This window comes from Elephantulus edwardii, unplaced genomic scaffold, assembly GCF_000299155.1.
Source record: "Elephantulus edwardii isolate Elephantulus edwardi_28Jun2011 unplaced genomic scaffold, EleEdw1.0 scaffold00021, whole genome shotgun sequence".
Lineage (NCBI taxonomy): Eukaryota > Metazoa > Chordata > Mammalia > Macroscelidea > Macroscelididae > Elephantulus > Elephantulus edwardii.
Genome location: NW_006399771.1, coordinates 27,256,938 through 27,278,222, shown reverse-complemented (window position 1 = coordinate 27,278,222; position 21,285 = coordinate 27,256,938). Strand labels below are relative to the sequence as shown.

The window sequence follows — 21,285 nt, the reverse complement described above, 5'->3', positions numbered from 1 at the left end:
ATTAAATTAAAAGAAGAAGGAAGGCAAATCTAAATATTAATAAAAAAGATCATATTTTGGATTTCCTGTTTTCTTAGCATTGCTGTTTCATCCTGTTATGTTAGAATTGAGACAAGATAACTGTTATTAAAGTTCTTATCTTGAGAATCTATAATAAGCTAGAGGTAGATAGCAAGAAAATAACACGTTTAGTTTTTATTTTCAAGACAGAAAAGTTGTGAACTTACAAGTTTAATAAATAGAAAAAGTTGCCAAGCCTTCTGATTATGTTTAGATACTTATTTGGAAACCATTTTATTTTTTACAAATGTGGAAATAGACTTGCTTTCAAAGTTTAGTAAGGATTAAAAATAATAACTGAATTGGAACTATGGAGACACAGGGAATCAGTTGTTGGACTGTTCACCTGAAGGTTAGAAGTGTGAATCCTCCAGCCAGATGTGAGAGAAAATGAGGCATTCACCTCACTCTACAAAGATTTATAGTCTTTGAAAACTTATGGAGTGTCTGAAGCAATACTTTGAGTTGGCCTTGACTCCATAATAGTGGATGTAGTACTATTGTATATCTTATAACTTTGTTCTATATGGTGATAATGTACTTATGTTTAGTATATTTTGATGTCTTTAGTACTCATTAACGTATTATTTTTTTATCATTTTATTAATTTTAATGAAAATTTACAGAGATTTTGGATTTCCATTCATTCACTGTTGCACTTTTCTCCCTGCCCACCCCTTCACCCCCGTACACTCTTCTCTTTGAAAAGTAAAAGAAAAATTCTTTAGTTGTTTTACAATCCTTCCCCCCAGGTCCACTCCACTATGCAGCCTTCGTTCTGGACCCCTGTCATGACAATAATACCTAATCACATAACCCTTTTAGACAGTTTTCTCCCTCCTCTGTTTCAATGCAGTATACATTACTTATCCCGTCTTTCTCAGTCTCCCCCTAACCCCGATGCCAGTCCCATTTTAGAACAGTGGCAGTAGGCAGTATTTGTCCCTTTGTGACTGAGATATTTCACTCAGCATAATGTCCTCCAGGGTCACCCATTTTGAATAATATTTCATGAGTTCCTTGTTTTTCAATGAAGCATAGTATTCCATTGTGTGAAGATACCATAGCTTCTCTATTCATTCCTTTGCTGATGGGTGCTTAGGTTGTTTTCAGCTCCTTGCTATTGTGAACAAAGCCGCGAAAAACATGGGTGTGCATATGTTTTTTAACACTGCATTTCTACCTACCGAACTGTGAAATGAGGTTGAAAACAATTTAAATGAAGACATTTTTCCTATGGGACATGATTTTAATACTGATGAAATTCTAAAATGTCTTAACTTTTCTTGACTATTTTTTTTATTACAGTAAAAGCAACTATATTGCGAGAGTCTTTGTACTGTAACTCTAAATGAGGATTTTATTTTCATTACAATATAGTACTCTTGGCTTTTAACTATTATAAAAATACACTTCAATGCTCTTACACTTGTTAGTATTTTGTTTCATGTAGTTTTGAAACTTATTTAAATAGCCACCAAATATTTGCTAATATTAAAGGAAGCTGGTCTAGAACTGAACATTTAGAAGATTTTTATTGTAAAAATAGCACTAATTGTTATTCAGGTGGTAATTGATATAGTATACTAGTATTTTCTATAAATCTCTTCATTTTTTTTCCAGCTCTCCACAAGATAAAAGGACACTTCTTGTGAATTGTCAGAATAAGAGTCTTTCACAGTCTTTTGAAAATCTTCTTGATGAACCAGCATATGGTTTAATACAAGTATGTTTTTGAAATCTATTTTACATTAATCTTATTCCATTATTTGACATATTTTCTACTTTTCATCTCAGTACACAGAATGAGCCGGGTGTGTTTGTGACTGTATGCCAACTTTATAGAACGAGTTTTTGTACTTTTTTTTTAGTTTTTGTACTTTTGTAGCAATAATATTGTTCATATTAGTTAAAGGTACAGAAGCTTCTTTGTTTCTTAGTTAACTCTTAGGATAAAGGTTTCTTTTATCATAATCCTGAAATTGAATATCAATAGACTTTCATTGCTGTAGTTATTGATCTAAATTAGGAGCACTGGGTAAGTTATTTTGAATTAATGAGCAGTCAGTTTAGGCAAATTAAAGAGAGTTCTGTTTACATTTATTTATTTACTTATTTATTCAACACATACTTGACTGTGTGCTATATATAGTACTGATAGTCTCTTGGATTTGAGGATAAGAGAGATAAAAGCTATTTAAAATAAAAATGAAAGGGACTATTTTTTTCTATTGTGGAAATAATAATTTTAAAGATAGACAGTCCTTCAGTTCAAGGCAACTATATTTGCTAAATATGAAAGAATAGACAGTTTGGATCTTAGAAGTAACCCTACGACAGTCAGCAATAGAAAAACTTCTTGCTGATTTCTAGTTGACGAGTGTCCTAGAACAAATTAATTTGCTTTTAATTATTAATTATATTAAAATGTCATCTCATGTTTAATTATAATGAGTTGGAATTTTGTATTAGATTATTGTGATAGTGTATATCTCAAGAAATATTTTTTTGTGAAGGCAGGACTGCTAGACAGAAGAAACCTGTTGTGGGTCATTCACCACTGGAAAGTAAGCACTATCTATTACTGATGCAGATTAAATGAAGCTTCAAATCATTTATGTATCTGAAATGTGATCAATAATAATAACTTGTCATTTATAGTACTAGTTTAACAGAATGAAAGAATTCACTTAAAAATGTAAATTTTCAAAGTAAAAAATAAAGAATCTTAGAAGACACTATTTTAGTTCTGATTTTCCCTTTTCTCCCTTTTTAATGTTTCCATTTGCCCATTATGGGTTATTATTTTTTAAATTTAAGTTAATAATGCTAATTTTTCTCCCTATTACATAGAAAATTAAAAAGGATCCTTATACAGCCACTATGGTAGGATTTTCAAAAGTCACAAACTACATTTTTGATAGTTTGAGAGGCAGTGATACCTCTACTCACCAACGACCGCCTTCAGAAATGGCTGATTTTCTTAGTGACGCTATTCCAGGTCTAAGAATAAATCAACAAGAAGAACCAGGATTTGAAGTAATCACAAAAGTAAGTATAGACAGCTGTTACCCTATTAACAGATGAAATGCTTTTTAAATGTATACTGACTGTTAAGAAATATAAACTCAGTTTGTAGATATCTACCTTTTCCCCCCATAAACATTAATGTTTTTGCTGAGTAATCTTTTTTTACAGCCAGTGTGTGGCTTGCTACCAAATTCTTGAGTGTTTTTCTCCACTGATTACTTACACTTTTTTCTGTTAGATTGTTAGATCTCTTTTAACTTTTTAAAAAGATTATGTGTGTGTGTGTGTGTGTGTGTGTGTGTGTAGGACAACATTTATCGGTTCAACTTTTTCAAATATACAATTTAATGACATAAATTTACATTAATCACGTGCAGCCATAATCCATAATTGTTGCCAAATTTACCATCATAAGCTCATTACTTCTTTGTTTTTTAAATTATTAATTTTAATGAAACGTTACAGAGACTTTGGATTTCCATTAATTCATTGTTGCACTTTTCTCCCTGTCCAACCCCCTCCCCCCTCAGTTCACTCTTCTCTTTGAAAAGTAAAAGAAAATTTCTTTCATTGTTTATAATTCCTACCCCCAGGCCAACTCCACTATGCAGTCTTCTTTCTGCACCCCTGTCGTGACAATAATACCTAATCACATACCCTTTTAAACAGTTTTCTCCCTTATCTATTTCAATGCAGTATACATTATTTATCCCATCTTTCTCATTCTCTCCCCAACCCTGATGTCAGTCCCATTTTACAACAGTGGCACTATGCAGTATTTGTCCTTTTGTGACTGAGATAGTTCACTCAACAAAATGTCCTCCAGGTCACCCATTTTGAATAGTATTTCGTGAGTTCCTTGTTTTTCATTGCAGTGTAATATTCCATTGTGTGAATATATCACAGCTTCTCTATGCATTTGTTTGTTGATGGACACTTTGGTTTTTTCCAGTTCCTTGCTATTGTGAACAAAGCCACAATAAACATGGGTGTGCATATATCTGCTTGGGTGGCAGTTATGGTCTCTTTGGGATATATTCCCAGTAGTGGAATTGCTGGGTCAAGTGATACTTCTATTTGCAACTTTTTGAGAAAGCACCATACTACCTTCCATAGTGGTTGCACCATTTTACACTCCCACCAACAGTGAATAAGGGTTCCAGTGTCACCACACCCTCGCCAGCTTGTAAAATCATTACTTCTTAAAAACAAACTCTTTTTTTCTGTCCTTAGCTCAAGTTATCACTATGTCTTTGATTACTGGTTTGTGATGTTTTTCCCCCTGATATGTGTACATTTAATTTTTTATTTATTTTTATATTTTATTTTACTATTTTGTGTGTACCGTCAAATTGGATCTGACTGGTACAGCAGGAGAGTCCCCTCCTTCTCCAGTAGAGCATCTGGTGGATTTGAACCGCATGCCTCTGGGATTAATTTTATATATTGAAATAAAATTTTTATTATATACTGGTTTACTTAAAAGCTCAAATACATTGTTTTTCACACCAGATTGTTCCCATTTCTTTACTCACCCCCTCCACCCATCAGATTTTGCAATCTATGATTAACCCCCACCCCCGCCCATCGTCATACCTCTGTTCCCACCATTTCCCCCCACCTTAGAGTCTCATACTTGTTTTACAATAATGATCTTATACAGTATTTGTCCTTAGAGGACTGAGTGATCTCAGCATAATGTTCTCCAGTTGCTCCTAAGTTAGGTAATCATTTACAAAATCATTGCTCCTAAGAGCAGCATTGTATTCCATTGTGTGAATGTACCATAATTCCTCAATCCATTTGTGTTTAGACATTTAGGCTCTTTCTGTGTTCTTGCAATGGTGAATAGCACTGCTTTGAACATTGGTGTTCAAGTCTCTGTTTATGCCTCAGTTCTCATTTTTTCGGGGTATATTCCAAGAAGTGAAATTTCTGTGTACAGCTTTCAGAGGAAACACTGAACTGGCTTCTAGAATGGTTGTACCATTTTATAATCCCACTAACAATGTATAAGAGTTCCTATCTTCCCCTCCCCTCGCTGCTCCTGTGCAGAGCAGGTGGACAATGGGGCAGTGACGCCTGTGGCATGCAGGCACAGGGCTCTCTTCACCTGGGGTGTCTTGCTGCGGTGGGGCCTGCAGGAGCTGCTCCGGCCATGCAGAGCACCCCTCAGTGCTCCCTGCACCATGAGCTGGGGCACTGAGCTGTGGGATCAGTTTGACAATCTCGAAAAACACACCTGGTGGGACATTGATATTCTTGAGTAATATATCCAATGTGTAAAGGAAAGGACAGAGATTGAACTCAGCTGTGCAAAGCAACTCAGGACTCTGTCAAAGAAATACCAACCTAAAAAGAACTCAGAGGAGGAGGAAGAATACAAGTTAAGTACACATGTAAATTCTTCCGCACCCTGAATGAAATGAACGACTACACTGGGCAGCATGAAGTGATCTCTGAGAACATGACCTCCCAGATCACTGTGGACCACTGTGCATGCTATGAAGCAAGAGAGGAAATGGCATTTCCATGATGGACGCAAAGCACAGAAGCACATAGACTTGCTGGAAGCAAATTGAATCAAGTAAAAGGCGATTTGAATGAGACTAAGAGGCTGACTGAGTACAACAGTATTTTGAGAAAATGGATGCTGACATAAACGTGGTAAAAGCTGATGTGGAAAAGGCACGACAGCAAGCTCAAATACGTCACCAAATGGCAGAAGACAGCAAAGCAGATTACTCTTAAGTTCCCCAAAGTACAACCATAAGCAGCACGAATATTACCATACACACATACTCAACATCTTTCAGAAGATAAAAGAGATGGAGGAAAGGAGAATAGGAGAATCCATTAAGATAGGTACAAAAGTTGATTGGTAGGTGATACCAATTATAGACAAATGCTTGGATGGAATAGTAAAGGGAGCTGTTTCAGTTGATCAGAAAAATGATTCACTGCTGGTGAATGAAGTTTATAAATCAGGGTTTGAGCCTCCTGGAGACATTAAATTTGAGGGATTACATTCAGCCAGTGAAGCACACGTCCAATTCCAGAGGAGAAGACAAATTGGAGCTCAAATTTGGTGGAAAATCTAAAGGAAAGTTATGGCTATTCATTAAGGAAAAAAGGTAAGCTTATTTCCCTTTTAATATCCCCACATCAGCCCACCTCACCCCGCTTCCTCACCCTCTGCTATTTCAAGTCTCCCAAGCAGCAAAAGGAACCCCTCTCCCATCGCTTCAACGAGTTCATGACCTCCAGAACCCAAATCCACTGCTTCAGGAGTCTAAAGCATGGGACTGCAACACCAGAGGATTTCAGCAGCCTGCCACCTGAACAGAGGAGGGAAAAGCTGCAACAGAAGGTCGGTGAATTAAATAAAGAAATACAAAAGGAGATGGATCAAAGAGATGCCATCACAAAAATTAAAGATGTCTACCTGAAGATTCCTCAAATGGGAGACCCAGCCAGTTTAGATCACAAATTGACAGAAGTTGGCCAAAATATAGAAAAACTCCACTGGAGATCCAGAAATTTGAGGCCTGCCTGGCTGAGGTGGAAGGCAGGCTCCCAGCATGAGGGGACTAGGCTCACCGACAGAGTGGAATGCATAATGCCCCAAACCCACCATCAGTCAGCAGCTGTGCCCAGGACCTGGAGAGCCCAGATAGTAGTTACACAGAGGAATAAAGTCAGAAGAGGGACGTGAAGGTATTGGCCACCAATTTTGATGACAAATTTGAGAATGAGGAGCTGTTTCCCGCCATAGGGACTTGCAAAGCACTCTCTACACATTTGAAGGTAATTTTCCCATCAGCCTAGTTTCCTTGTTTTTAGTAAACTATATCTGAGTCTTTTAAAAAAAAAGGAAAGTTCCTATATTGCCACATCCTCTCCAATATTTATTACTTGATGTCCTGATAAACTTTGCCACTACTACTGGAGTGAGATGGTGTCTCATTGTGATTTTTATTTGCATCTGTCTTATTGCCGGTGAATTTGAACATTTCTTCACGTGTCTGTTTGCCTTCGGGATGTCTTCCTCTGAAAATTCTTTGCATGTCTTTTGCCCATTTTGTAATTATGTTACCAGTCTTTTTCTTGTGGAGGCCCTGTAGGATTCTGTAAACTTTTGCCATGAGACCCTTGTCTGAAATGGCACTGCCAAATGTTTTTTCCCAGTCAGTAAGTTTTCTTTTCATACTGTTGGAAAAAGGTTTTGATGCACACAGGAATTTACTCTTTAGAAGATCCCAATCATTAATTTTATCCTCTCCAGATTGTGCATTTCTGCCTGTATTTGGCAGTCCCTTTATACCATAGACTAGGCCACCTAAGCGTAACCTCCGTTTATCTTTGATTAATTTTATGCTTAAGTCTCTGATCCACCTTGAGTTGGTTTTTGTGTATGGTGTGAGATGTGGATACTGATCCAGCTTTCTTCAGGTAGCAGTCCAGTTTTGCCAGCACCATAATTTGAGGAGATTGTCATGTGTCCATTTGATAGGCTTTGTTTTCTTGCCGAATATCAGTTAACCATAGATAGCTGGGTTCATTTCTGGGTTTTCAGTTCTGTGTCATTGGTTTGTGTGCCTGTTATTGTACCAGTACCATGCTGTGTAGTACCAATTACTACTGCTGTGTAGTAGGTTTTATACTGTGCTATGCCTCCCACTTCATTTTTGTTTTTCACAATTGCTTTGCTTATTTGGGGTCTCTTTCCTTTCCAAATAAATTTGACAGTTTCTTTTTCAATCTTCTTGAAAAGTAATTTGGTATCCTTGATGGTATTACATTGAGCATGTAGATTGCTTTTGTTAGAATTGTCCTTTTCACAATACTGAGTCATGCTATCTATGAACAGGAAACATTTTTCCACTTCTTTAGGTCTTTTATTGTGTCTTGAAATTACTTTTTTATTTTAATGGACCAATTGTTTTCTAGAAGACGTAGCAGTCAGTGAATAGTGAATTTGTTCATTTCCACTGTTTTTTTTCCCCTAATCTGCATGATTTTACACTTGGCTTTCTGAGGTAACTGATGAGGATATTGCTTTATGGCTTTTTTTTTGTAAGATCAGTTTTGATTCTGAATGGCAAATCTTCATACATGCTGAAAAGAGTTGGAATTTGCTATAATTCTAGGCTTCTACATAGTTAGAAAAATACAAATATATAAATTATAGTACTTAATTAAAAGTCTTATCTTGCAAATGGTATTTTTAAATTACTAACATCTGTTAATTGAATCAGAAATTGTAGAAAATACCAAATGAAGCTAATGGATCATGATTCAATTCTGAGAACTGCAAATTTCAATTTGGAAGAAAAGCTAATTTTAGAATATGATTAATGGAATAATTACATATTTTCTCCTTTTAAATCAGAGTGTATCATTTAGTGTGAAGTTTATAGAATTTACTTGTTGAATGTTCTGCAGTTATATTATTAAAATCCAGAATAGTAAACAACATTTTTTAAAAAGAACAAGTGTTGTTTTTAATATATGTGATTTCCTATCTTAATGTGTAACCCACTTATTTGAATATTTCAACAGCAAAAGGATGTAATGCTAATCATTATAACTTACAAACTCAATAAGGGAAAATATTAAAAGTGTTAGAACTCATGTCTAAGGAAGAGAATTTTAGATTTTGTTTCTGTATAAAATACAGAAACATGTTATTTTGATTAAAAGTATACTATTACTTGTTTTGTTTTAGATTGATTTGGGAGAGCGACCTGTTGTTCAAAGAAGAGAGCCAATATCACTGGAAGAATGGACTAAGAATATGGACGCTGAAGGAAGAATTTTAAATGTGGATAACATGAAACACATGATATTCAGAGGGGTAATTGAAAGAATACGGATTTATATATAAACTGCTAGTATTCAGGCTTCTTTTTTTAAAAGGTGTAATGAACACTGATTTCTTTGATGAATGATGCCTTAAGATCCTGGGTTGAGTGGGGCAGAGTAAGGTACTTATAGTCTTCCTGGGCCAGGGAAAAGGCACATATCCTTAGGCCTACAGAAAGATAGAGTTCCTTTCTTCGGGTATTTTGAATTATGTAAAAGATGCTTGCACTCTGGTGTGGTTGTCTTATCCAGTAAAGTTGGACTTAAAAGACTTACCAGTTTTACTATTTGTAATTTTCTTTGCAGCTTTCTTTAAGGTGTAAACTTTCTGGGATATGTTGACATCATCAAAATCTAGAAGTTAATAACTAGATGTACACAAAATTGAACTACTCTTTTTCATGAAAGTATTTCTTAAATACTAATCATGTTTATTTATATGCAAGCTTTGTAGTGTTCTCTTGATCATTAACATGTTTAATATTTTCTGTAGGGACTTAGCCATGCATTGAGAAAAGAAGCGTGGAAATTTCTTCTGGGCTATTTTCCTTGGTATAGTACCAAGGAGGAAAGAACTCAGTTACAAAAACAGAAAACGTAAGTAATAGCCTTTCGTGTCTTTATCAGCAAAATAATTTGGCCAATAGGATTTGTAGATGAGGATTTGGCATAGCTTGGGAAATGGGAAAATAATTTTGTTTTCCTCCTTATAGCTTGAAAAATTATGATTGTTGTAGTTGCTTTAAACCAGAAACATTTATTTAAAAGGATCTCATATTCATGAATGTGTTAAAAAAAGATGGTAAAAAGTTTAATCTTGTACAAACCTTTCTCATTTTGAAAGAGAAAGAATTGTTTATACATGTTTTGAAATACATTTATCCTTAAAATTTGTAACCTAAAATGACTCATGAGAAGTGAATTTGCTATTTATAATAATTGTCTGTAAATGATTTCTCTCATGCTCTTATAATAGAAACTAGTCGTTCATTAATTTTTCGGAATACTCTGTTTACTTCTCAGACTTGAAAAAGAAACACTTCTACTTACAGGTGTACGTCTTAGTTCATCAGTCTAGCCTTAGACTTACTTTGTATTTTCAGACTTACTTATTTTTAACATTTCATTGTGATTTGAGTGAAAGTTTACAGTACCAATCAGCTTTGCATTCAAAGAGACTTTGTTTTGTGACATTAATTACAATTCCTACATTGTAACAGCATTCTTCTCTCTGTGATTGTTTCCATTAATAACTAGATAATCAGTCCTTCCAACGAGTTATCCAATGAGAAGAGATGATTGCTCATTAATTTGTACTTTATTAGCATATTTGGAAGACAGTGAGATACATTTTACTACGGAAACAGTGCCCCTGTTCTACAAAGAGTGACTATATTCTAGAAACTGTGTCCAGATGCCACTCATTTGACATATTATCTCTCTTCCCAGAGTTAAAGTGTTTCCTACTTGGGGAACTGATTTACCTTTCCACAAATAGTGCTTTCCTTCTTAGTACAGGATCCCTTTTACTTTTTAAAACAGTAACATTTGCCCAGAATATGAGATCATAGGCTTAACTTGAGACTAATGGTCCTGAATAAAACCATTTCCTAGTTAACTAACTTATAGGAGTAAAAAAATGGAAATTAAATATGTAAATAGTGATAAGTCAAAACACAATGCTGAATCTTATTACAGATAAGGTAATCACTCATGGAAACACATTCAGAGAATAAAGTCCCAAACTTCATTAAATTTTATCTTGTGCTGAACCGTAGACACATTGCTGTTTTTATTAGAAATTATCCTTTACAGTGATCCTTCTGTCCTTTCTTTTCTTGCCTTCTGAGCTTTAACTTTGGTGGTGGTTACCTTTTGTGTGATTGACTGTGTAAGGAGTGACTATTTCCCTAGTGCTGTTGTTCACTATATTAAAGATTTGTATCTTCTTTTGACTGAAAGTTGAGCTGTAGGTTTGAGATAATTTTGAAGGGTATGTAAGTTCATAGTCTTAGGTGTTTCACTAATCTCTACTGGACTAGCTGTTGGCGTTTGCTCCCCAGAGTGACAGGCCCTCAAAGTTCATGTTTACTGGCAGTCTGAAAAATCTAACTCTGAGATAGACTAAAAGGCATTGGTTTTAGTTTATTGGAATGGGAAACTTACTGATGAGGGAGAAGCAGCCCTGCAGAGCTCCAGTGGCAGTGGACTGGCTTTCTCTGAAGATAAGGGGAAGCAGCTGTTTTACACTCCCTACACAAGCAATCCTTGATACGTAGCAAAGTTTTAAGAATTACATAGGCTGACGGAAAATGCTAATGGTGCACAACTCTTAGTTTAAGGGGAAACTCATCACTTGTTTTGAGTTTGCACTCATTCCAGGAAGAAACTAGAAAAAGATGTCCAGTAAGAACACAGCTAGCTTAGTGCAAGGGTAGACATTTTGGGGCGTTTATATCTTTACCATTCAGCAGCAAGTGTTGGTAATTTTATTATTTTGAATTTTATTTCATATTTCCAACACACATATACACAGTGTATCTGGGATCATTACTGTAATTGCTCTCAGAGTGCTCAGTAGTGGTAGGTAGGTAGATAACACCTAGCTCTTACTATCTCATGATTGTGGAGGTTGAAGTTTATGTGGTCCCTTAGTACATTGTACTAATTGTGTGTGCGTGTCTTTGTTTTTTGAATTTTTTTTTCCTCTCATCTTTGGACAGGGAGTGACCATCATTTGCGCTCTAGGTTACTAACCTTTGATTTAAAGCCAGTCACACACTGACAAATAACTCACGCTATATTTTAAGGAAAATGACTACTATAATTTTAGATATGATTTCAAGAGTTGTAAATGTTTATCATAAAACCTTTTTGGCATGCATAACATTTTACTTTCTCTTGTTTTTACTTATCAGAGCTCTTTTATATGTTGTCATGTTTATAGACCTTTATCCCACTAGCTTCATAAATGTTTTTTGACATACAGTTTTTAGAAAATTCTGTTAACATTGTTAAAGATAAGAAATTTAAATAACTGTTTTTGGTCTAAAATTGTTTTCTTCTTCAGTGATGAATATTTCAGGATGAAACTACAGTGGAAATCTGTCAGTGAGGAACAAGAAAAGAGAAATTCAAGATTAAGAGATTATAGAAGTCTTATTGGTAATTATTAATTTTTTTTGTAATTATTTTTTAACAATTTTGAGGGATTTATATTGTAATTGTCATTAGTTTAAGGTGTGGAACCCCTTTGCCTAGTCTTTTGTTCTAATGAATAATTTGGCCTTTGGTTCTGGTCTTAAGAATGGAACTATATCAGAGGCCACTGACTAGGTGCTCAAGAGGGATTGTTTAAGGGGTTCTGATGATGATGTCAGCAGACATGCTGTTATCTGTCTTATGAAGGCAGTAAAAGGCCTTGGAAGAGGGGAGGCTCATTGGTGGAGAAAGTATGAACATCTATCTGCATTAGAGGGGTAGCATCCTCTCTGGAGTAATGGAAGCTCTGCTAAAAGACTCCTCCCCTAGCATCCTTTCTTCTGCTTTATTAAAACAACGCTTTCCCTACACTTTGTGGAGCCTAAGAAACAAAAGGGATTTTTCTCTGTTAACTTAGCTCCAGTGAATGAGGATGAGAGAAATGATTTCATTGGCAACTGACGTCTTAATGATCAGTGAATGGAAGCTAAGATTTCCCCAGATGACTTTGGCACAATAAGATTAAAGAAGTGAAGATAGATCCTACATAGTTTGTTTAGAGAAAATTCAGAATTGGAAAGTATATTGGAATATGTGTTTAATGTTTTTAGTTGTTTATTTTCTGTTAAGAATATAAATGTAATCAATGTCTTAACAAAGTATTGGTGTATTTAATTTGCTGATCCATGAATTAATTAAAAAATATTTGCTTTTTTTGTACTTACAGAACTAATTTTAAAACACTTCTTATTTTCTATTTCATTATAAAATAAATTCTTTTGTATTGAAAAATTAAGCAGCAGAGGAATATCTATCTGTGCTTCATTGACTATGCAAAGACATTTAACTGTGTGGATCACCAAAAAGTGTGGTTAACTCTGAGAAGAATGGGAATCCCAGATTGTGCTTATGGAAAATCTATACTGTTCAGTTGTCTGAACAGAGCAAAGAAATACTTCATGGTTCAGAATCGGGAAGGGTATATCCCAGGGGTTTGTCCTATCTCCATACCTTTTCAATCTGTATGTGTAACAGATCATCTGGTAGGCTGGCTCTATGAGGAGGAATGTGGCATCAGGATTAGAGGAAGACTCATCAACAACTTGCATTATGCCGATGATACAACCTTGCTTGCTGAAACTGAGTAGGACCTTAAGCACTTGTTGCAACAGGTCAAGGACTGTAGCGTTCAATATAGATTGAAGCTCAACTTCAAGAAGACAAAGATTCTCACGTATGAGCCAACTGGCCAAATCATTATGGATGGAGAAGAGATTGTAACTGTTAATAGTTACAGCTTGCTCGGCTCCATAATCAACAGTCTTGGCACCAGCAGTCAGGAAATCAAAATACAAGTTGCATTAGGTAAATCTGCTGTCAGGGACCTTTCCAGAGTACTGAGAAACAACTATGTCAATCCTGATCCAGTCCATGGTTTTCTCAGTTACTTTCTATGCATCAGAGAGGTGGACAATGACTAAGGATGACAGAAAAATTGATGACTTTGAGTTGTGGTGCTGGAGAAGAGTCTTGAACATAACCATGGGCTTCCAAGAAAACAAATAGAGGGTGAAAACAAGTAGAGGGTGAAACCAAGTTTCTCCTTCGAGTCTAGGATTTTGAAGCTCTATCTCACATACTTTAAGCATGTGGTCAGGAAGGCTGGTCCTTGGAGAAGAATATCATGCACAGAAGGATGGAGGGACAGTGCAGGAGAGGAAGACCTTGGATGAGATGGAGTAATTAGGGCAATGGGGGTAGGTGTATCGGAATCAGTGAGACTGGCTCATGACAGGCTTCAGAGTTGTACATATGGTTGCTGTGAGTTGCGGGTGACTCAACTGCCCATAACAACAATTATTTATTAGGCAACTGGTGAGTTACTTATTGGGCTGGTAAGTGAAAGGTCAGTGGTTTGAATCCACCAGCTGCTCCTTGGAAGAGTGGACTGTTGGCATTAAGATTTATAACCTCAGAAACTCAGTGGAGGATTGTCATAAGTTAGAATAGACTCAGTGACAATGGATTTGCTTTCATTATATGTTACTATATAATTACTAAATTAGTGTTCAGAGTGTACCCTTTTGTATACGTGAACCTACTGGGATAGAGTACAGCACTATTTTTAGGAGTGTAAAGTAATTGTGGCACATTTCTGCCTGGCAGCCTTCACTTTAAAAATAGTACCATTTAGAAACTTTAAATAAAGAACTTTGATAATGTATCTGAGGCTGAGGAAAAAGTAAGTTTCTTTTTCTTTTCAGAATTCAGAATATATATGTTATATGAATCCAAATAGGAGGTATCAGGTGGTAGTTTTGTGCTACAGAATTACAGCTCAGTGCAATGATAGGCAAGATTTTGGAAGAAGTTAGATTTTAATCTTTGCTCTGTTGCTTAGTTTCTGTCCTTGGGAAGGTCATTTAACGCCTTTAAATGTCATTTTTCTTATTTTCTTTAGGGAGCTCTGGTAGCTTTGTGGTAAGGAGTTGCACTTCTAACTCAAAGGCATAATGTTCAAATGCACCAGCTGCTCTGTGGAAGAAAATTGAGCAGTCTTTTTCTGCAAGATTTACTGCCTCTGAAAACCTGCTGGAGGTTCACTTAGGAGTCAGTTCCAACTTGATAGCACTTAATGACCTTTCCTTTAAGGCTTGCTTCAGAGGAAATTATGAAAAAAAAAATGTTTTTATACACAGTTAAGATACAGCCATACCTCAGAGATATTACAACTTTGGTTTCATTTCTCTGACAAAGCAGGTAGTGTAGTGCAGTGAGTCACATGAATCTTTTTGTTTTCTGGTACATACGAAAGTTATGTTTATTCTATACTGTAGGCTAGTAAATATTTAACAGCTTTTTGAAAGACTTTGAATTATTGGAGAATTCCCAAATGTGACAGAAAGTGGCACTATACTTGCTTGAAGCAGGGCTGCCACAAAACTTTCACTTAAAATGCCCCCACATTATCTTCAAAGTGAAGTAAAGGGCAGATGGGTAAAACAATATATACATGTACTGTCCACATGGATACTTTGAATAAGCTTATAATTTAGAATGCTTTTTCTAAATAAAACCTCCACTTTAAAAAAGTTTATTGTCTCCCCCCCCATTTCATTTTAACTTCAGACTGTGCTTAATATCTAAAAAGAGAATTCAGCAAGTGTCTGAGAATGATTAAATTTTATTCACATGTTGATGCGATGTCCTTAAAAGGGACAGCTTAGTCTAATGAATGAATTGAAGAGTCCTTTCATGTAGTGCTTCACACCACTTGCATTTTCTTTATAATTTTTCACATTCAAATCTACTGAATTCTTTTTATTAAGTTAGTGAATATATTGTCTTGAAGAAGAGTATAGGTTTTATGGATAAAGTTAATTTTCCTCATGGTAGTAAAAGGCCTGATTATGGGTATATACCAGAGAAAATGGAATAGTTAGTAAATGTAGTTATAATCTCAAAACAAATGCAAGCAAAGTAAACAACTCTTCGTTTGCAGGTAGTCAGGACCCACACTTACCTGATCCTCAGTTGAATTTCTAACGCTATAAATTGGGAGGAGGTTGCCCATCTTTCTTTTGAAGAGTGGTTAGAAGATTGATTGGACCCTCCAATCTTTTAATTGCCAGCACAACTTCTTACTCCCTGTACCACCAGAATGCTTATTTTTTAACAGGTAGTACAATAATCCTAGGACTTTTTTTGACACATGCAGTATGCATATCTCTTTCTGATCAATTATTTCATTTTCTGTTTTATAGATAATAGAAATACTGAAAGCAGAAATGACTTTCCTAATGGTTGCATAGTAAATACAGAACCTGCTTTTAATGCTGATAGCTATCTTGTTAAATCGCTTCTGTGTCCTTTTAGGGTGGCGTTGGAGAGGAGTTGTTGTTAGATACTGTTGAATCGAGGACAACTCATAGTGACGCTGTGAACAAAAGATTTGAACCCTGTTTTCTCCTGCACCATCCTCACATCTCCTGACACACAAGAGCCCATTGCATCAATCCCTGTATCTGTCCACCCAGTTGAGGGTCTTCCTCTCCTTCCTCACCCTTCGTCCTTTCCAACATCATGTCCTTCTCCAACTAGCACCTCTCAGCAATATGTCCAAAGTATGTGATGCAAAACCTCATCATTCTTAAGAGCACTGTGGATGCACCCTTTCTGAGACATACTTGTTAGTTCTTTTGGCTGACCATTGAATGTCCAGTGCTCTTCTCCAGTACCACAGCTCAAAGGCATCAATTCTTCTGTCATTTCCTATTCACTGTGCAGCTCTCAGCTGCATAGCTAGTAATCAGAAATACTGTGGCCTGAATCAGATGCACCGTAGTCTCAAAACTGACATTACTATTACTCAGTAATTTGCAATGGTCCCTAACTGCAGACTTTCCCAGTGCAGTGCATCTCCTTATTTCCTAACTGCTGGTACTAACGGTGTTAATTGTGGATCCAAGCAAGATGAGCTGTTGGCAGTTTTAATCTTCTCTCTGAAAATCACAACACTACCTATAGGTCCAGTGGTAAGAATCTTTGTTTTCTTGATATTGAGATGCAATCCATACTTAAGGCTTCTTTCCTTAATGTTCTGCAAAAAGTGCTTCAAGCCCTCTTCACTTAACAGCAGGTAAGGGGTTGTCGTCTGCATAACGCAGGTTATTGATAAGTCTCCCTCCAATCTTGATGCCACACTCCTCCTTATTAGAATCCAGCTTCTTGGCTAATTTACTCAGCATAGAGATTGATAGGTGTGGAGTACGTTTTATTTAGATTTGTATATTTGAAGCACTTGCTGCAGAGGGTCAAGGACTGCAGCCCTCAATATGGATTGAGGCTCCATATCAAGAAGACAAAGATTCTCACCACTGGACCAATTGGCAACATCAGGCTGGATGGTGAAGAGATCGAGATTATTCACAGCTTTAGTCTGCTTGGCTCCACAGTTCTTGGCACCAGCAGCCAGGAAATTAAAAGACATATTACAATGGGAAAGTCTGCTGTTACGAACCTCTCCAAAGTCCTGAAGAGCAATGGTGTCTCTCGGGAGACTAAGGTGCATTGATACAGGCCATGGTCTTTGCAGTCACTTGTTATTCATCAGAGAGTTGGACAATGACTAGGGAGGATAGAAGGAGAATTGATGCCTTTGAGCTATGGTGCTGGAGAAGAGTAGTGAGGGTACCATGGACTGCTAGGAAAACAAAGAGATTCATCCTGGAGAGGGTTAAACCGGGCTGCTCCTAGGAGGCAAGGATTCTGAGCTTAGTCTGACATACTTTCGTCATATTGTAAGGAGGGACCAGTCTTTGGAGAGGGACATCATGCTTGGGAGGGTGGAGGGACAGTGCAGGAGGGGAAGACCCTCTATGAGGTGGATTGATTCAGTGACTGGGATAATCGGGATGGGTGTGTTGGGGACAGTGAGATTGGCATAGGACAGGGCAGGGTTTAGGGCTGTTGTACATAGGGTTGCTATGAGTCGCAAGCGACTCGACGGCACATAACAACAACAACATATTTGTGGCTTCAGAAATAAAGACAGTTAAGTACTGCTATCAGCACTGTTTCCACTAGCCACCTCCCATAGAAGAAAAATTCTCTTGAAGTTATTTGGAAAGCACAGCATAACTGATAGATTTGGCAGCTTTTGTATATAGAGAGATGACTATTGAGATTTTTTTGATAACAGAACCTTTGGTTGAAAATTTTATTATTTTACAAGAGTAACTTATATGAAAAGAAACTGCTTCATTGGATTAAGTCTAAAGTTTGGGAATTCTGAGTTAACTGAAATTATCCACTTATTCCCTCTGATATTTTTCTGTCTCAGTAGGATAATTTAGGATTTGTGGGGGTTTTTTTGGTTTTTTTTTTTTTTAATTTAATTTTATTTTTTTCTTCGCTTCTTGGATGTTGAACATTTTTTTTCCCCTTCTCCTTGGACATGGAAATATTTAAGGCTTTGTACTTTCTCGCCCCAGTACCTTCTCCCTTCTATGTTTGTCAAGGAGTAGTGGTGAGGGTTCATGTCTTCTCAACGTCAATGTACTCTTCTCACTGTTTTTAGGAGGTTAGAGGAAGTATTTTTTAATTTTTATAAACCTTATTTTTAATTGAGTCATATTTCAACTAAATTTGCTCACTTTTAGTAGATAATGAAATTGACATCTAGAAATACTTAATGTCTTGGGTCATCTAATTGATAACATAGCCCAGGCTCATTCATACTCATATCTAATTTTTTATTAATCTTTCACATATACCATGCTTTTTACCAGTACCAGTAGCTATACATGTAATAAGCTGATTTTACGACATTTTTCTGTAAGACATTTTCAATCAGAAAAATTCTATTTTTATGAGAAAAAGGGGTATAAATTAATCCTTTAAAACAAAACCTATGCAGATAAGCTGTGGTTAGGTTTTACAGACTGCATAATGGCTTTGTGGATTTTACTCTTAAGTATCCTGAGAAACTGTTGAGGAATTTTAAGTTAAGGACATGACAAAACTGTATTGGATATGAGGTTTGAAGGAGAAAGGGAAGGGGAAGAATTGATTGGACTGTTTCTTGACTTGAAATTGACATGTGGTAGCACTACTTTTCAGATAAATAGTGGAGAAATGATGAAAGTAGAACTTAGATATGTATACTTTAATATGAGGCATACAAATGGAATGTTAAATTTTAGTGATAGAGTTGTCTGGACAGGAAATACAAGTTTAGCTATTAACAATATAAATTCATTGGAATAGATAGTATCACCTTAGGGGAGAATTAAGAGATTGATGAGAAGGCCATTCTTTAGAGCACTAGTTCTAGGATATCTTTTTGAAAGTCACATTAATTATTTTAAATGTTCATTCCTTTAATAAATGTTGACTGGTTACCAATTATGTAGAGGCTCTCTACTAGACATTGGTGATTCATCAGTAAACAAAATAGATTTAATTCTTGTACTCAAATTACATTCTTGTGAGAAAAAATAGACAGTTAACAAGTTAATATGTGATTTGGTAATAATAATTTCTAAATAGAAAAATAATTTTAAATAGTGAAGAGGCTTAGGAAGTTTGTGTGTACTTTTTAAATTTTTAAAAAAAAATTTATTAATTTTAATGAACATTTACAGAGACTTTTAATTTCCATTCATTCATTGTTGCACTATTTTCTCTATCCCCCCCAGTTTGTTCCTCTCTCTTTTTTTCCCCCTTGAAAGTCTGTTTTAATTGTCCCATTGCCACAGTGCTTGTCAAAACCAGTTCTGATTAATCTCCTTTGTCAGTGTGTCCTTTGCCATTCCCTATTACTCCTCCCTGAGAAAGATTTCACCCTGATTCATAAGGAAGGGGGACAGCGTATTCTCTTAGCTGCTTCCTGCTGAAAAGGGATGCTGTAGGTTTTAGGGTTTAGATCTTCTGTCACTACTCTAAAAGGCCCCTTTGGCAATAGGAAACACGTAGATTATTGTAGAGATTGATTTTGGAATTTAGATGCACGGTTATCAATTGTGCTTAGCCATACATGTTCATATCCTTGAAGATGCATCATGGAAATGTTACAGTCTAGAAGACACAAATTTAACTAACAAGTTAAAAGTACATGAGTCAAAAATTAAAAGCAATAATATTCCAAGTAGAGGTTCTAACAGTGACACAAATCAAGTTACAGAGGAAAGGTAGTTCTTAAAATAAAGGCTTATTGACTAGCACTTTGTCTGTTATAAAGGTTAGGACCTGCAAGATGTAGAGGCTCAACTATGTCATTTATTGTTCTTAAGTCCTGGACCAAATTCCATCTACTACTGGATTGTTTTACAGCTCAGAAGTCCACATGCAAGGCAAAGATGAAGTAAGGAACTGCTTATGAGGTTTTCCATCAATTCCAACAACTAAGAAATAATTAGAAGAGTTGGGGCCTTAGAAGGCTTTTAGGACCAAATAATAGGCTCTTATGTCCAGGAGAAAATGAATATACTTACCAGTAATGTTAATGTTCACCCACGGCTCTTCTGGGAGGATCTGAATCGTTGAAGTGTCCTCCTTTGTTTCCAGCTGGGAGCTGGGGCCTGTCAGTCCTCTCAGCCATGAGGACCTGATGTGGGCTGTCCGTGGCCATGTGTCCTTCAGATCCACACTTAAAGCAAGAGAGTGGGTGCTTCCTCTCTACTCCCTTGCCTCTCTGTGGCTCTCGTCTGTGACACTGTCTACTGAAGTAGCCCAGCTTTCCACAGTGGAAGCAATTCTGACCTCCTTTATTATCTTTGGGTGGCATTGTTTATGAGTAAGAGTTTCCTGACACAGGCCCTAAACTGGCAGCAGTAGCCACCCCAATAATTTTGGCCATTTTCTGGTCGTTTCTCTTTCCTCTAGATTCCAGTTGTTAAAAGAGGGAAAAATTTAAACAAATATATAACAAATAATTTTGAACAATATGATCTTTTAAGGCTAAAAATAGTAACAATATGATCATTTCCAATCCAGAGATACATGTTCCAATGCAGTTCCTATTTTCCATAAATGGTTTTGGTGAGAAGAATATTGTAAATGTGGATACAGTTCCGCTATTCCTCCTCCATGCCATGATGTAGTGTTATTAGCATGAGCAGTTATAAATCCATTGCCTTCTTTTTTTTTTTAATTTAAATTTATTATTAATTTCAGTAAAAATTTACACACTTTGGATTTCCATTCATTCATTGTTGCACTTTTCTCCCCTCCCCCCTCCTCCCCCAGAACACTCCCCTTTTGGAAAAGTAAAAGAAAAACCCTCCCTCAGGTCCACTCCACCATGTAGCCTTTGCTCTTGACTCCTGTCATGACAAAAATACCTAATCACATACCCCTTCTAAACAGTCTTCTCCCTCATCGGTTTCAATGCAGTATACATTATTATTTATCCCATCTTTTCCAGTCTCCCCCCAACCCCAAGGTCAGTCCTGTTACAACGGCACCATGCAGTATTTGTTCTTTTGTGACTGGGATACTTCACTCAGCATAATGTCCTCCAGAGTCACCCATTTTTAATAATATTGCATGAGTTCTTTGCTTTTCAATGCAGCATAGTATTCCATTGTGTGAATATAATACAGCTTCTCTATCCATTTGTTTGTTGAT

The 21,285-nt window shown here is 36.3% G+C and overlaps 1 protein-coding gene across 2 annotated transcripts in view; it reads left to right on the top strand.

Moving 5' to 3' along the window:
* Positions 1-21,285, top strand: part of TBC1D15 (TBC1 domain family, member 15) — a 137,493-nt gene that overhangs the window by 64,697 nt on the left and 51,511 nt on the right. Inside the window, exons 6-11 of one of the 2 annotated variants that reach the window (XM_006882569.1) lie at positions 1,684-1,786; positions 2,577-2,627; positions 2,914-3,111; positions 8,819-8,947; positions 9,449-9,552; positions 12,026-12,120. In XM_006882569.1, coding sequence (XP_006882631.1) covers positions 1,684-1,786; positions 2,577-2,627; positions 2,914-3,111; positions 8,819-8,947; positions 9,449-9,552; positions 12,026-12,120 — 680 coding nt within the window. The remainder of the gene's footprint in view (positions 1-1,683; positions 1,787-2,576; positions 2,628-2,913; positions 3,112-8,818; positions 8,948-9,448; positions 9,553-12,025; positions 12,121-21,285) is intronic. The other variant, XM_006882570.1, reaches the window with a different exon arrangement.